The sequence below is a fragment of the Tinamus guttatus genome, unplaced genomic scaffold, assembly GCF_059628265.1.
Source record: "Tinamus guttatus ecotype Peru unplaced genomic scaffold, ASM5962826v1 Tinamus_guttatus_pri_ptg000048l, whole genome shotgun sequence".
NCBI classification, from domain to species: Eukaryota; Metazoa; Chordata; class Aves; order Tinamiformes; family Tinamidae; genus Tinamus; species Tinamus guttatus.
Genome location: NW_028288582.1, coordinates 1,615,356 through 1,632,830, shown reverse-complemented (window position 1 = coordinate 1,632,830; position 17,475 = coordinate 1,615,356). Strand labels below are relative to the sequence as shown.

The following is a 17,475-nucleotide window of genomic DNA, read 5'->3' as shown; positions in this document are numbered from 1 at the left end:
AGCCTTCTCCGCTCTCCTTTGCATGGGGTGGGAGCTAGAGCAGGATGCTCTTGCTTCTCTTCCCTCTGAAGCTCTAGGGGGTAACTTGGTGTAGCAGAGTGGCTCTCCTGCTGAGGAAACGGTGTGAAGGCTTCCTTCCATCTTCCGTCTGTTTTCTTCTATGCAGGCAGGCCAGGCAGTCAGGTTCCATGTGGAAGTGATGTTTCCTCCACGTTGTGAGAGCCCATAAAATCCCAAAGACGTCACCTAGCCCAACAACATGCAGCAGGACCAAGCTGTCTTGGCTCCAGTCTAGCCAATTCTTAAGCAAGATGAGTCTAACTTGTTCTTGGGAGTCTCCAGTGCTGGAAATATCCCCATGTCCTGGCAAAATTCATTTTTCTGTTCCTTCTCCATTTCCATCCTTCTAATCCCTCTTATCCTTCTATCCTTCACTAATCTAAAGTGAGATGGAGGTAAACTCAGCTTCTTACCAAGGGATAATATACCTTGTCCATGGAGGGAAGCTGCTCAGAGGGTCATTTTGGGCTGGATCCCAGGTCTCTTGCTCCTGTGCAGACCTGCTTGAGGAACAGTCTTCCTCATTTCAGCAGAATTGTCTGTGCTCAAAGAATGAGCCAGCACGTGGCTCTCACCTAGTTTGAGCTGACAGAGGGTTTGGTGTGGCACCACTGAACACCCAGGGAATTCAGTTTGCCACTGCCAAGACTGGAGTTTAGCTGGGCCAAATTCTCCCCTCAGCTGCTTTTGCCAGGATCTCAGATGTAATTTGACCCAAAATTGTTATTTCAAATCAGTGTGACTGAGATTGAACAGTTGCACTTAATTAACTGCTTATCTGAAAACCTTAGTGCTTTATATGTTAATGATGTCTTCGTTTAGATCCTTTCTGGAGTATCTGTAAGAAAACTAACAGTGTCAGCTTAGCATCTAGGTACAAGGTAAAGTAATAACAACTGCAGAGCAAGCAAGAAAGAAGGTGAGAATAAACATCCATCCAAACAGATCCTCTGCAGCTAGTTGATTCGTTATGTATCCTTCAGAGCTAAATTTCGGACACCGTATTTATGACAATATATAATTATAAAGATGTGCCTAAATACATTTCCCAAGCTGTTAGAGATTTGAGGACATACATATGTGTGCTTGCATATTGCATGCACACAGAAATTCCTGTACGCACAAAGATGTGAATAGGTTTGTGAGTCTGTGCAAGCAGGAGAGCAGAGTTAGAGCTGATGGGCCAGTGTAAAGCGTGTTAGAAATCACAGTTTGCTGACTGATCCTGCCAGTTCCCAGAATGTGTCTTATTCTAGATGCATCAGGAGGTCACATCCCAGCTTGGAGGTGACTGCTGGCAGGTGGTGGTGACTTCATGCTCCTCATGATGAATGCTTGATGACTTGGAGAACTGAAAAGCATCGTTTGTTGTTTCAAAGTTCAGAGAGTCATAGAAAACAAACAAACAAACAAATAGAAGAGATCATTGGAAGCCCTTAAATGTGGCTTTCTATCCAGAGTGTGGATAATTTCAAAACTAGTTCAGCACTCTTTATGATTATCAGTTTTGCATTCTGGATGTTGTTGCAGTTATTTTTATGGAGTAACTGATTTCTGTCAGCAAGATCCATCTGTCCTGTGACTTTGCCAGGCTGGCCACGGGGTCCAGAGGTGCTTTGTCTTTGTGCGCCTAAAACATGTCGTTAATCACTGGGAGCTTTGACATTTTGTCCGGCAGATATTCCTGGGGGATCAGAACAAACAGTGTCTATGATATCTTGGCAGAGAGCAGTGATCGTGCCAGTGACTTGCAGAATTCAGCCCCGGGCTGCCAAAGCTGTGCGGAGCCTTTGTCACTTCTGACATTTTTAGAAAATAAATCCCCCTTGGAAGGATAAAAGTCTCCATCTTCAGCTTCAGGCTGGCTTTCTGAAAGGGTTATAATCTTTGAGGTTGTAATTGTGTATTTCTCACCTTTCACACTTTACTTTAGAGATTAAACATTATGGTCTCAAGAACTTAACTCCCTGTTATTACCTTCCCACCGCATTTCAATACCATATTTTCGCCTTCATGAGGCAGAAGACACAACTCTTTGTTTCTTCCCAGTGCTAGCAGATAACAGATGTCCCACATAAAAACTTGAAATGTGGGTGAGAACCTTGCAGCAGTGATGAATAAAATGTTCTGGAGGTCAGTAATAGGAAATCAGCCCCCACCAATATTTACCAGAGCAGAAGACACTCATAGATTGGGAACAGGTTCCTTTTAGAATTAGGACGTAGATAAGTGGGCAATATGTTGAATGTCAAGAAATTTTTCCTCCTGCAAGTCTTGGCTTCTCCAAGACAAGCACTGTGGTGCTCCAAGGCTTTCTGCCAGATTATACCCTGGATATAGGAGCCAAAGTTAATCCAACAGGTGCTATGCAGCTGTGAAACGCTGCCTAGGAACAGTGCTTGGCTGCAAGTGGAGTGAAATATGAGTGTTTGGGAAGAGCTGTCCTTCTAGCAAGAATGATAACAAGCTATGAGTACCCCTTAAGCAAAAGCCAAGTAGCTGGCGTGTGGCTCTCATTTACAAGTTCATGTCATCCACAAATCCCTCCATCTCTTCTTGCAGCTATAGCTCAACCCAGCTTCCCCGGAGCTTTGGAAATTGCACTGCAAATCTAGAGCCTTGCTGTGGAGGACTTTTCAGAGGAGAGATGAGGTTTTGCCCTTCCCGAGCTGCCTTGAGCAGCTCAGTGGTTGGGGGAAGATGACCAGCAGCAAACCAGGGCGTCCCTTGGGCCAACCCTCTTGGGGGAGAGCGCTCCGGTGGTCCTGCTCCATGAGCCAGGCAATACTCATGTGGGAGAGCTGCACAAAAGTCCCTTTGCTTCTACTCTAGCTCTTGAGCAGGCCAGTATAGCTGGCTGGGCTCTTTCCTAAGGCTGAGACAAGAAGCAAAACGAGATCTCTGTCAGTGCTGGAAAGCCACCCACTAGTTGCATCGTTACCCTGTTTGGTGTCCTAGAATGGAGCTAGAAGTCACTTTACTGCAGCAGTTGGTGTCATTTAGCGAGAAGGACCTAAATGACACAGTAACAACTCGTGCTCACAAAAGGTCCCGCAGTGCTGCTTGCTACCCTAATGTCACCAGCATCCTGGCCAAATTGTAATCTGGATGATGGAATTGCATTGCACCTATTCATATTACCCCAGGTAGTGTCTGTTAGCTCTGCGTTTTTCTATAAGCTGATTTAAAAGCAGCTGCTGCTTTACGCTCCAGAGGCTGCTGGGTGCCAGGGGTGAATAAACCTATTCTTCTGCAGGAGCTGGCATCAGAATAACTGAGACACGGCGCTATTTAGTGGGTGCCAGAAGCAAAGCTGCACGACTGCCTGCGGTGCTGTAATTCCTGAGAGCATGGCACACTGCCTAGCACTGATGGCTGAAGGCTACCTGCAAGTAAAAAGAGCTATTTGTATTAGAGGGCAGGTTTTAGATAGGCTAATCATGCTGTTGGAAAGAGTTGGTGTTGTAGTAGCTTCAGGGGCAGCTGCCCCTTAGACATGTCTCCGTCTTTAAGTCCACAGCTACAAATCCTGCTTGGAGGAGGGACTCCATGGAGCCTTCTCCCCTTAGCCCAGGGTTTTAATCGCTGTCATGCTGCGATGGCTTCTGCAAGTTTAATTTTCGTTACGTGCCAAAGAGGCTGAGTTAACCACTGAGCAGCCAGTCCTCACAAAGCCTAAGGCAATTTACTCTAGACCTGACTGCAAAAACAGTCCTCCCTCTCCTCTCTGGCTGAGCATTATTCATCAGGCACCTGGAAATCTCCCGGGCATGGACCTGAAGTCATCGGGCCTTTGTCTTGCTCAGCAGCAGCCTGTCACAAATTCTTGCTGCTTTTCTGCTGAGCCATGAGTAACCAGTAGCCGCTGCTTTGTCTTGTCACTGTGTGTGCGATGAAGCCTCTTCCAGGTGCTTAAGTAGTCCATTACCTGGGATATGCAGAGCACTTCCAGATTTCTTTGCCTCGCTGCGAATCTCTGCTCCTCCCTCCCACTGCTTGTAGGAACTCTGAGGTACGTGACAGTTGCAGCATTGCCACAACTCTCTCCCGAATAGTTCCCCATCCCCTGGGATCAGGAGTCAGGACCCTGTGGACTCCATCGTGATGACTGGGGACCTCCCAGAGAGCTACAGGCCGCCAAATGCTGCCCCTTCCTTGCACAGTTATTGCCAGGACTTTGGGAGCCCCCCACCCTCCCCAGCAGCGAAGGAGAAGGGGTGCTGGGCCTATTCCCAGTGTCTCTGGCCATTGGGGGCCACCATGTCCCGTGTCTGGTCCTGCTGCTCTCTGGCTCCTTGTGCTGGCCGCTTTGCTGACTTGCAGCACGTGGCCTCGCAGGGAGCTGCGCTCATGGATATTATTTCCCATGGCCTGTTTGTGGCAGAGCTTTCAGGGCTGCCTGCCAGCACAAACCTCTTCCCTCCGAGACAGACCCTGACACTGCTGCCCGTATCTGAGACGGGTTGGATTCACAACCAGGTAACGAGCCCATCGTGCATGGAAATGGCAGAATTCCCACTGGTTTGCACAGAGCAGGCTCAGGGCAGGTCTGGGGTCCAGCGGCTTCCAGCTGTCCTGAAATGAGGCATAACCTTGACTTAGAAGCACTCTCTGTGACCATCTATGTCTCAAGAGTGAGAAAAACACTTTTTAAATATTAACTGCTCTATCTGCAAGTCAACCATCATTAAAGTCTTTGCTGCCAAACAGTCCATTCTCAGTCAAGGAAAGAATTTCATCACATTTAACTCCTGTTGAAATCAGTGGTACAAAAGCACACGTGCAAACTTAAGCTGTCATTTATTTGCTTCACTGATGGTTTGCTTTGCCTCTCAGATAGATGACGTGCACCACTAGCCATTCGCTTGCCACGTGTAGCATTTCTGTTCTGGTCTTTGGAAAACTGCACGGGTTGTGAGAGCTGCCAGGTCACCCAGAGCAAAGGAGGTGCTCAGCTGATCGCCTGCCTTAGGATTAACTTGTTGGACACCCTGGCAAAAAGTTTGAGAAAGCAGTTTGTTGTTACCAAGATGACTACCGTGTAGCCCAGATTGTTCCAGTGGCAGCAAGGAATGAATGAATGAATAAATGAATGAATGAATGAAGACATAGATGATCTTATATGTGTACTGCATAGGTATTATTGCTCTACTTACCTGGAAATGAAGATGATAGTTTCCATTCTTAATAGTAAAAAACCTAAGATATTTTTAACACCAGACTTCTGCAGAATAACTAAAAGTGGTTTAGGAGGACAGAAAAAGATTCTGCCTTTGAAACAAAAACTAAATCCAGATAATTATTATCCCTCACTTCCCAGTAATGAGCATTTTTGACTACCTCCATATTGCAGGGCGTTCTTTGAAGTTACTAATTAGTCCCATATGATTAGCATCTTAGGAATCTTTCAAACATAGACGTGGTTAGTTGTGAATGCTTTGGAGCCTGAAGCCTCACAGAATTTAGATGAGGCCCTTAACTTTGCCACATAATGTTTTGCAGTTGGATGGTACTTGGTGCACTCCAACTTAATGTTTTGCCATAGACATGGTGGAGGGGCTCCAACATCAAGGTCCTCAGCACATCTTGAGTATGTCGAGGAATTCCTTTAACCAAGAACAGAGACAACTGCTAAAAACAGACCATCAGAGCGTGGAAAAGGCTGAGGTGTTTTAGGAGGGGTGCAAGAAGGTCTCTTTAAACTCACCAGGTATCCAAGTCCTTGGTCCTTGGATGCAACTTCTCCTTGGATAATAAAATAGACCTGTCACACACCTTTCCTTTTACCCTGCCCTTTCTTTTCCCAGTCTCTTGTTTTACTGGCTCAGTCCCCCTGGCTGGTGGGAATTTCCCCTGCAATGGTGAAATGTCTGCCTGTATTGCTGAGTATCTTTAGGTGATTCTTAAAGCTTACTTGGTCATACTTCAGAATATATTTCAGCAAAAATGAATGTCAGAATTGTCAAGCTACAGAGAATACTGCAGTTATAAACCTTGTGTTCATGATCGTGAAGGCAGAGGCTGAGAACTGTAGGTGTATCATAGGTAACTTTGTTATTTGTATTAAAATACAAATGGTCTCTGGGATTCTTGTTGCATAGCATGGGATTACTCCAGGTAAGTTGCTTATTTTCTATTTGTGAAATCACTCTGTTTTAGGAAAAAAATGGGGGTTATTCTCTCTATGCTCATTAACTGAGACTTCCTTACGGGTGTGCAGAGTAGCTAAGGACAGCACGTAACTAATTGCAGAATGTGGTAAAACTCTAATGAATGTTTTCTGTGCTGGAGTGAATGCTAAGCAAAATCCTGGCTGAGTTTTAAACTCTTTTCTTTTCTTAGGGAATGCAGTCGGATTTTTGGTGAAGACGGTCTGACGCTGAAACTGTTTCTTAAAAGGACTGCTCCCTTTTCTATTCTGTGGACTTTGACTAACTACCTGTATTTACTGGCTTTAAAGAAGCTGACAGCCACAGACGTCTCTGCCCTATTCTGTTGTAACAAAGCTTTTGTCTTCTTGCTTTCTTGGATTGTGCTGAAAGACAGGTTCATGGGAGCAAGGGTAAAGACATCCTTGATTTTTTCAACCCTCTTGTATTCCTAGTTACCTTTAAAACCATAATTTGAAAATAGCCATTATGCTGCCATAGGACTGTCGTGTTGTGGTATGTATAGACCATGAAACCCTTTCTAACTGACTTTATGATGCAAAACTTAGCCTGGAATGGGGTGAGATCTCAGGCTTCCAAGGTAATGGGCTATGGGAAGTTGAAGGAGCTACCACAACTGGATGGTAATTTGATGGATTTAAAAAAGGAGGATTTATGGTCTCTCATAAATCTATTCTTTTTTGAGTTAAAGTACTGAAGTGTAGCCAGTTAACTTCATTTAAAACTTTGTGGTAAATCCTTAGAGCCTAACCAGAGCAATTTTATTCCATGTTTGCATAGATCACACTGTTTTCAATATACACTATAGTTTTATGCCACCCCATTGCTTTTTACACACAAACAGGTGTGTTCATGTGCCAGATATTATTTAGAAGGGACAGCAGCGTTTTGCATGAAGGTGTATTTTGCACTAGATAAGTTTTGTGCAACACACTCGCAATAATATTGAAATATTTTACTTCCCACAAGAAAAATCACTCAAAACAATGTATAAAAGAACTTACAGGAAAACAAGTGTGTTTCCTGAAACTTTATACACAAGGATAATATGTGGCAATTTAAACTGTTGTTTTGGCTAATCAGTAGTTGGGCCTTGTGCCATTTCTACTGGTGCATTGACATGGCTCAAGGCCTAATGGTCTTGTTGGGTGCAATCCTGATGGAACTGTGAAGAGTCTTGAACTTCACTTGTGGTGGCTGGGGCCAGGTTTGATGTCTAGAATCAGATGGGGCCACCAGCAGTTAGATTTAAGATCCACAGAAATATCCATGATGGATCACAGCACTCATCCAAGCAGGATGTTCTTTTAAAAAATTGGAAAGGTTAACAGCTTTTTTTTTGTTGAGTGCTAATGTGATAAAATGCTTCTGTAGTGAAGAGAGAAGGCATCTTGATTTATGGGCACCTCATCTGGCTTTTGGAGCCAACACCAGCATGCTGAATTAGAGCGGTGTGCTTGGGGTTTGGGGCTGGAGGAGGAAATTGGGTGAAATAAAGCTGAATCTTTCATCTCCTGGTGGGACTGGACTGGCTGGTCGTCTAGTACCAACACAGAGCATCTGAACATCTACGTGTCCTTGCATGTCCCTTGGGTGTCCACCTGCCGTGCGTGGGGGTCTGCCAGGAGGCTTGTGCTGGCCTGGTTCAGGAGAAGTCTGTGCCCTGGTGGGGCCCATTCAGGACCAGCCCAGGCCATGTGGAGGAGGGGAACCAAAGCATCTGCTCACTCCTGTGTCCTCACCATGAGCTGCAGCCTGCTCCAGGCTCCCAGACACTCTTGGTCACGACCTGAGGTCCAGGATGCTGACAAGGACCTGGTGCAGCAGCCTCAGGGAATATTTCCCTTCACACGTACTTGGAGAACAGGGCTGAGATACTTTGCTGGACACTTCGGAGAAACTTGTGTTTCTAGGGTCTGCACTGTCACTTCTTTTTGTCCAGTTACCGTTATTACCAGCCCACATCTAATAGCAAGATACAGTCTTGGGCGTTGCAGAGACCTGAGCAGTAGTTTCATTGATGGTAAGGACACAGAAATCCTTAATTAGCTTGTGGTGTTAAAGCCAGGCATCCTTATATCTGTCTCATAGATTATCTAAAATAGAGAAACAGGAGGTTATATAGGATCCACCCTCATCCCGCTGCTGGTGACTATCCCAGAGCACGAGCAGGCTTTGGCATTCTCAGTTCATCCACACAGGTTTGAAGAAAGGCAGTAACATCTTAAACTGCTCCCTTCTCTGTCCCTCCATCATCTCAGCTCAGGCTGTTATTATCCACCTGTGTAAAGATGCTGTCTAGCTCCAATGAGAAAATAAGGAAGTTTGTACCTTTAAAATAATGTATGTCTAAAAGCAACCTGTCTCTATGAGGACTAACACAACAGTTGTATTTTCCAGGCCACTCTCTTACAGGAACCGTAGGTGAAAATACACTGAAGCTATTTTAGCTTATTAATTATTTTTCACTGACAATAGAATAAAAAAAAAAGTTGCTATAAATAGGCTTTAGCACTAATGCTGTAAGTGCCATCAGGTTTGCACAAGAAAAACCTGGCAGATACAGTGAACTGCAAATCCTGTGTATAGAGGAAACTGTTTTTGCTGTTAGCTGTCAGATTCTGGATTGCACAGGGCTGGAATGGTAATTAGCATCATCTTGCAGGAGCCCTCCTGCCAGAATAGCACTTAATGATGTTAATAACCACGCAGGAGAGCATTTGAGAGCTAAAATACGACACCGCGGTACAGACCTGGCCTTCTGTGTTTTGACTGCATCTATTGCTCTCACACGCGGGCTCAGAGAGCAGGTGTAATTAGGTTATTTGGACAATAAAGGAATGACAAGAAATAAGGAGCTAATCCTATGCTCCGAGCTGGTGTTTTTGCAGAAGTACCCAGCAGCACAGCCAGGTTTTCAAAGAAACTCTGCTCCTGGCAGCTCTTTTGGAACTCAGTGCCCGAGGGCACGTCTACAGCACCCGGACGGTGGGAACGCAGCCGGGATGCGCGTTGGGGACGGCTTTCATCCGCGAGGAGACGACCCAGGGGCTCTGCTGTGTGTTTACAGCCCTGGAGCTTTGCTGGCAGCCTCAGAACCAACCCCCGGCAGCCCGCGGGCCACGTCCGAGTGTCCTCGTGGCCACGTGCAGGGCCAGCGGGTGCCACCTGCCTCCCAGCACAGCCACCAGCCATGCTGGAGAGCCAGGTTTTCAGATGGGCTATTTGGACTGCGGACCTGGCTTGATGGTCACCTTATGGCACAGCATAGAGACTTGCCTGTGGAAATGCTGAGTGGCTTGAGAGAGGCTATGGGGGATCCATGCAAGTGTCAGGCTGGCTGCATTTAAGCTCTCTAGGATAGTTACGTGAGAAGGAAATATTTAGTGGTGAATAGATAGCAATTTACTTACAGAGGCGTGATTCTGCACTTAAGATTTTATGTGTCTTGAGTGCGTATGGCTCAGGGACATGCAGCTCAATCTCTGCACCACAGTCTTGTTTGCTTGGAAGCTTCTCAACTTAAGGATATACCTTGTGTCCACGGTGTCCTGCTCCTTCTGGGAATAAAGATGGGTATGACTGAGAGCAAGCAGCACCTTTTAAAAGACTTTGCATATTTGGGTAGTCTTGTTGGTTTACGACACTTAGCCACGTGCCTAGATGTTTGCATGTGCAAGCCTTGGTTGTGCTTCATCTGTGAGCTGATGAGTTAATACTTATTAAGTAGATATAGAGTAGATAGAAAGGATTTCCTTCCTCCTTGGGAAAGGTTAGTTGTAGCCATCCGGGTGACAAGTTTACAACAACACTTCATTTTCTGCCATGCTCTGCATGGAAGAAAGATGTTCCTCCATGAAACGCTGCTTGGCCTAGCTCTTTTCTAGGAAAAAAAAAAAAAGAGGCAAGCTAATTTCTGTGATTATTACGGAGGCCCCACAAGGAAGTTTCCAACCTCTGCCTTTAATTAAAAGCCTTGTTTAACAAGCTGTCAACTACAACAACCAACTTGGCTTTGCTGTGACCTTGCTGATGCTTTTCAGCGTGCAGAAGGCCACGGGATGTGCACTCAGGTTTTCCAAAGCAAACACAAGGCAATTGCTGGGCAGAGGTCGGCTGTGCTAACACAGTGCTGTCTAATTTGCAGGAAGAGTTTTGAATATGAAATTTAAATAATGTTCTTGCCGCTTTCCAGTGTCAGGTCTTATCAACCTAATGTCTCATGAAATGATGCTCCTTTTCTGTCCGTCTCTGGTTAGAATTAGGAAACTGTCTCTCCAGTTTTTCTGTAGTCAGGTTGGGGAGGTGTTTCTCCTAAGAGCAAGCAGATATTCATGATCTCCTGCTGGAGATGGTGGATCTGCTTGTGGAAGTTTTCCGTCACGCAAGAGAAGGATTCACTTGCTGGGTCTGAGTGTTGAGTTGATCTGGTGGCAATGGGAACATTTCAGTACATATTTAGCAGTGAATGCCCCTGAAACCCACTCTTCTAAGAGAATTTAACTATATTTTACCCACAGGTTCCCGAATAGATGTGAAGTTAGGGATCAAAATAAGCACCGATACACAGTGGGTGTTCACGCGTGTGACGCACCTGGCCTTGTGGCAGGGTGAACAGCAGAGGCCGGTGTCTTCCAACACTCCAAGTCACAAGAGTAACAACTAAATCTCCATTTAGGCACTGGAAAACAGAGCTGGATAAAGATGTAACTTGATGGTGAGGGCTAGTGTGTAGAGGGCTGCGGATGCCACCCCCAGCAGAGTGAGGAGCGCTGAGCCACGTGCCCAGCTCAGGTTAACCACCAACACTGGACTCAGCCTACCAAGACCTACCAGGAACAACTGTGGGAACGGATCTATTCTGAAGCCCAGTGGGGCTTATGCTGAATTTCCTGATGGTAAAAAGCCTCTCTGCCCTACCATAAAAACCTTAAAATACAAAAGCAGTCCTTTCTTTCGAGACACAGGATGCACATTGCTCTAACACGTTTACCTGCCAGCACGTGTCCCTTGAAACAAGATTTTGCTCTGCTGCCTGGCTTTGTACACACAGTTCTGCGAGATCTTTTAGTGTTTCTTGCTTCAGCCTGGCTCAGGCTTCCTCACTGCAAATCCCAGTGGGTTTCCTGGGACTCTTGGACTATGCAAGGTCACTAAGTCAGGTTCCTCTGCAAAGGAGGGGGCATGGTTTCATCAAAGTGCCTTTAAAATGTGTGTGGTGTATATGTGTGTCATATGTAAGGCCCAGGTTCAGCCGATAGTAAACATTTTTCTTAAAATGCATTTCAATGAGGTTTGCCAGGAAGAACTTGAAGCCAGTGCTCATCTCCTCGTGCCTCTTACTGGCGTGTTCTGGGAATTAATGGAGATCTGAACAGCCTGCTTTGGTAATCTGCAAGGACGAGCTCTAGTAGAAGGTCAGAACTGGCCCATGATACTAAGGGGCCTGCAATGATCAACCTTTTCTATAAAGATAAAACATTTAATGTTAGCATAATTTTTAAAAATATATATAAGAGCCTAACAGGAACAGTGCTGTGATTTGCCATAGGTCTGAGGAAACACAATTTCTTCTGAAGTCCATGGAAGCTGAGTTTTCAGTGTCTTTGGTATTCAGAACCTGTATTTACCTGTGCAGGGTAATAGGGTAGAAAAGGGGGAATTAAATATGGAAGGATCCCCATTGCTGTACAAAAGTTCCTGGGAATCAGGACTGAGGAGCTGAGATAGATGTAGTTAATTATGTCTGTTCTTTTTCCTTGAAGTTCCTTAGAAACTCCATCTGGGCTTTCAAATGAGCAAAAAAGAGACCAGTTGACAAGGTAAAGACTTTATAAAGAAATTTGGCCATCCACGTGGCCTTAACTGCACTGAAAAACACCTAGGGCTGGAGCAGCCCTGGCAGAGCTACCTGTTGCATGCAGGAATTCCACAGTAAAGGGCTGAGGCTCCTGGACCGATGCCTCACCACATAGACGGATATTTCAAGCCAAAGCAGCAGCATTTTGAAGTATTTGTTCTGTTGTATAAAGTCATATCCTGAAAGCTCGTGATCTTGGAGTTGTGTCTCCAAAGGGGATGTTCAGCTTACAAAGCCCTTGGTGATGACTGCTATGGTGGGAGGTCGCAGGAGACCCTGCAGAGCTATATGTTCCCTGTGCCATCAGGGCATGCACTTCCATGATGTTTTACATGGCTCCCAACAGTGCACAACCTCCTGCTTAAAGGCAAGAAAGAAAGAAGGCTTGAAGGTAGAGAAAGCAGCTAGAGACACTCATTGAGGCCCACGCGTGCTAATTTTTTGCCATGTTAACGGAGCTGCGCTGAGTTTGACATTGCTTTGCTTTGTTTGTGCAGATAGTCGCCGCGATAATGGCAATCACAGGGATCGTGATGATGGCATATGCAGATGGTTTCCAGGGCGATTCAATTATCGGGGTAGCATATGCTGTTGGCTCAGCCTCCACATCTGCATTGTATAAGGTAGGTCATAATTGTTTATTAATGTTCGTAGAGACTTTAATTTGGGGTGTTAAAAATGCACGGGGACAAAGCAAATCACTATAAAAATGAATGTTTTATTCACCATCTCTTGCATCATTCATGCTCCGAGCAGGCGATGTCATCGTGTCACAAAATTTACTATGAACATAATTAGTTTGGAGCTGCCAAATAGTCAGAATGACTTTGCTTTATGAGCCTTTAATGAAATCTCCCTTATTATGCCGCAAGGAATTTAGTATCATGTTTTAATCATTTCCTGCCACCGCAGCTTAGCGACGCTATTTGTATCGGGCTCACCATGCACGGCAAGGGGGAAAACCAAAGGCAAAAAGTGCTGGATTTTCTTTGGAAAGGGCAGACGTCTCATCCTGGGGCTGTGGTGCAGCCTCCTCGTGTGTCCTGCACTGGGACCAGGCTGGGAGCCCCTGTTTGCACGAGACACACGTGGTGCCTTCCCCCCTGCTTGGGGGTGTGATGTCCTGATCTTCCAACCTCAGCCATTCTGGGGTTCTGTGAGTAGCACAGACAGGAGATGAAGGGAGGGGATGAAGGCTGCAAGGACACATTCGATTTAGAAAGCTGTTGGCCTGAAGGTGGCTGTTCAATGCTAACTTGGCATGTGTGAAGAAGAGCAGAAGCTTGGTACCACCTCAGCCTTCCTTGTTTTAATACATTCTCCTCATCCGTGCGAGAACAGGTAGGAAAAAGCTGAAATTGTAGCACAGTTGTCCTTGCAAAACCCTTCATAGGTGTGGGCTGGACTGTGGCACCCTGTCCTGGTCAGGGCTGTCCCCAAGGGCACATAGGACACTCTGCTGGAGGACTTTGTCACGGGACAGGCGCGAGTCTAAATCCCTCTTTCCTCTCCCTGGCAGGTTCTGTTCAAAATGTTTCTCGGCAGCGCGAACTTCGGCGAAGCAGCTCACTTCGTTTCCACTTTGGGCTTCTTCAATTTGATTTTCATCTCCGTTACCCCCATCATCCTCTACTTCACAAAAGTGGAGTACTGGTCCCCCTTCTCCGCTGTGCCCTGGGGTTACCTGTGCGGAGTAGCCGGCCTCTGGCTAGGTAGGTGTTAAAAACATAGAATCATAGAATGCTTAAGGTTGGAAGGGACCTCTCGAGGTCATCTAGTCCAACACGCAGGGTCACCTAGAGCACGTGGCACAGGGCTGCATCCAAGTGGGTTTTGAAGATCTCCAGAGAAGGAGACTCCACAACCGCTCTGGGCAGCCTGTTCCAGTGCTCTGGCACCCTCACATCATTCACTTGTCCCAGTCCTCCTCCTGCCTTCAGCAGCAGAGCTCCCTCGTGGATGGGACCTGATCCCAGCGCACACTGGCACTCCTTGAGAAACAAGGAATGTTTCTCAGGGAAAATCTTCATGCATATTATTTATAAGAGAAAATAAACATGAGCTGGTTCCATGGCTCTGCCACAACCAGCAAAGGCTGGTGCAAACTGCTTCACTTCCCGCAGTCTTCACCTCTCCTCCTCTTCCTCCCTGCCACGGAGCTGCCCTTGCTACTCTCCAACGAGGCAGCACCTGTGTCGAGTTCAGCCCAGGGGCATTTTCATCTCCAGCTGTAAGAGCTTCCTCTCCTTTGCTGGAGTTGTTATTACTCTGCAATTGAAGAGGTTTTTGTTGCTGCTACAAGTGTATCAAATGGGAACGAAGAGGCTCCCCTTGTCAACACACAACCCCCTGCCTGTTGTGTGGAGCTACAGCCGCCGTGGTGGCCGAGGGGACCCAAGCAGGACCCTGCCCTTCCTCGGAGCTGCTCCAACCCCAAGAGCAGCAGCTCTATCAGCACCTGCAGAACAGTAAGGAGGGATAAGGGAAATAGTCAAGACGTGGTCTCAATACAGTCTAATTAACTTCATAGGCTAATTGTGCTTAGTGTCGTTTAGAATATGTGTTGCCTATGGATATAACCCACCCTGAGCTGAGGAGGAGTGTGGGATTGCCATCCTTCTGGAAGAAGGAGAAGAAAGGGTGTATGAAAGCAGGACTAGGGTGTTGGAATGTGCTTCAAGCTTGAACAAAGCACCAAAGTGGAAATGCGATACCTCAAGAATGCAATTTTTTAATATGCCTACAGCCCTCGTTCTTCCCCTGTTCAGAACTTCACCTATGTTATATTCATATATATGCAAAAATAAGTAACTTCATGGTCCTTACGTTGCAGGGTCTGCATTGAGCATACATCATACCTGTGAGTTCCAGGTGGAGGAGAAAAATCTCCATCTAACGCTTTCCCCACATGTTCTTTTCTTTGTCCTTCCCCAGCTTTCAACATTCTGGTCAACGTCGGCGTGGTGCTCACGTACCCCATCCTCATCTCCATCGGCACCGTGCTCAGCGTTCCCGGGAACGCAGGTACCGCGGGCGCGCGGCGGCGGGGAGACGAGGCCCAGGACGGTGCAGGCAGCGGAAGGAGTTCGTTGTCTGCACGGTCAAAGTCTCTGGCCACGTGTTCCTGAGAGGTTCAGTCTCATCCAGCTTCCACAGCTGGCCCTAGTCACCCGAGGTGTTTCAGTTAGCGAATACCTTCTTTTTTTTTTGTCCTTTCTCCTTTTGCTGGAAGTGGGGGGAAGGCCCACAGCACAGGGGAAAGGGCCTGACTTGCCTGTTGGTCAGTGTCCATCACCAGTGAAATGTGCAACTTGCATTCACAGAGTCACCACAAAGCACCTTCCCTTGAAGGAGAAAAGGAAACCAGAGGCTCACCTGGCCCTAACGGCTTCCTCAAGGTCTACACGAAGGCAGTGGGATGTGGAGGAGATGTGGCATTTCCAGTACCTCTCTGAGGTTGAAGCCATAGAATCATAGAATCACAGAATGCTCAAGGTTGGGAGGGACCTCTAGAGGTCACCTAGTCCAACCTCCTGCACACGCAGGGTCACCTAGAGCACGTGGCACAGGACTGCATCCAAGCGGGTTTGGAAGATCTCCAGAGAAGGAGACTCCACAACCTCTCTGGGCAGCCTGTTCCCGTGCTCTGTCACCCTCACTGTTAAAAAAGATTTTTCCTTAAGTTCCTGTGGAACTTTTGGTGCTTCAGTTTGTGACCGTTTCCTCTAGTTCTGTCGGTGGCCACCAGTGAAAAGAGGCCGGCCCCATCCTCCTCACTGCCTCCCTTGAGATACTTCTAGACACTGCTCAGGTCCCCTCTCAGCCTTCTCTTCTCCAGGCTGAACAGGACCAGCTCCCTCAGCCTCTCCTCACAGGGCAGATGTTCCAGGCCCCTGATCATCCTTGTAGCCCTGTGCTGGACTCTCCATGCTCCAAACCCAAGGAGCTGATTGCTTTAGAGACCTGGAAATGATGTGACCTGTGTCACTGCCAGTCCACAGGGGCTGATCTCGTGGTTTAGTTCATCCTGCAGCATTTTGGTTCATCCTGCAGCGTTTCGGTTCATGGCACTGTTGTTTCTTCTCCCCAGCTGTGGATCTCTTGAAGCACAAGATGATCTTCAGCGTGGTGAGGCTGGGGGCCACCATCATCATTTGCATCGGGTTTCTGCTGATGCTGCTCCCTGAAGAGTGGGATGAAATAACCCTGAGGTTCATCAACAGCTTAAAGGAGAAGAAGAGTGAGGATCACACCGACGACATCACGGACTCCAGCGTGCACACGAGGAGCAGAAGCAGAGCTAACGGGACAGTGTCTATACCACTAGCTTAGAGCGGGTGGTCTTCAACTGCACGTGGATGTATATTCTGTGAATATAGCTGAAATTTCCTCACTACTTGTATGCTTAAAAAAAATAACATTTACTCTGAACTGGAGATGAATTGTAAGATAAGAGAAATACATCTATAATAAATGTTTACATTTATACACTTACCAAGGAACAGGTGTAAATAACCACAATAAAAGGTTTTGTAGTAAAAAACATTTCACCTTGTGTCTTACTGAACTGGCAAGTTTGGAATAAGGATAATGAGGATCAAGTCTACATCACTGGTCTCCTTCAGGTGGCAAAAGAGTCAGCAAGACCAATCCTGGGCATTTCCAGCAGCATCTCAAAAGTAAGCCTTAGCTTGCCTTCAAAATAAAGAAATTTTATCAGCCCCACACTAGGTCCTTGGGCCTTGCAATAACTTTCCAGCAACAGCTCTGCATTTGGGGCACCTTCAGTTAAAACTCAGATTATCTTATTTATCTTTTTCTCCTAGGAACGCCGCGCTCTTGGCTGAACACTGAGCTGTCACGAGAGACCAAGTACCTGGCAGCAGCAGCATCCTCAGGAACCTGCAGCTCCCATTTTTAGCGCTTTTCCTTTGGGCCTAACAAATATTCTTCTTAATGTCTCAGGTGGTGGGGAAGAGGGAAAAAATAAGAAGAAAGGACCCTATACTATACCACCTATATAGTAACAACTGTGTTACTAGAAGAGCAAGAGCAAAAGCAGCTGCAAGGTGGGGTTTATGCTGGTCTCATCTCTCGGCTGTAGTCTCCTTCTGAACTATATATACATATATATATAAATAAATAAAAAGCAAACAAAAAGAAAAAACCCCGAACATTATTCTGCTCCTTCATCTCTCCGGACAGCTCCCTGCAACCAGGAGAACCAACAAAATCCTGTTTTCTGTTAAAAAGAGCAGCAACCTTGGACCTTTCATCATGCAGAACCATCACTGGAGAAGACAACCTGAAACCACCAACCTCCCTGCACTGTCCCCGCACGTACGAGGTCTGGGCAGCCGTTCGTGCACCTTTAAACTCTCTTCT

At 46.5% G+C, this 17,475-nt stretch overlaps 1 protein-coding gene across 4 annotated transcripts in view; it reads left to right on the top strand.

Annotated features, from left to right (window-relative positions):
- Nucleotides 1-16,633, top strand: part of SLC35F4 (solute carrier family 35 member F4) — a 98,380-nt gene extending 81,747 nt beyond the window's left edge. For 3 of the 4 annotated variants that reach the window (XM_088538648.1, XM_088538652.1, XM_088538653.1), the window contains 5 exons: nucleotides 6,403-6,622; nucleotides 12,588-12,713; nucleotides 13,610-13,802; nucleotides 15,025-15,114; nucleotides 16,181-16,633. In XM_088538648.1, the coding sequence (XP_088394774.1) occupies nucleotides 6,403-6,622; nucleotides 12,588-12,713; nucleotides 13,610-13,802; nucleotides 15,025-15,114; nucleotides 16,181-16,422 (871 nt within the window). In that variant the 3' untranslated portion in view covers nucleotides 16,423-16,633. The remainder of the gene's footprint in view (nucleotides 1-6,402; nucleotides 6,623-12,587; nucleotides 12,714-13,609; nucleotides 13,803-15,024; nucleotides 15,115-16,180) is intronic. The other variant, XM_088538658.1, reaches the window with a different exon arrangement.
- Nucleotides 16,634-17,475: the final 842 nt, after the last annotated feature.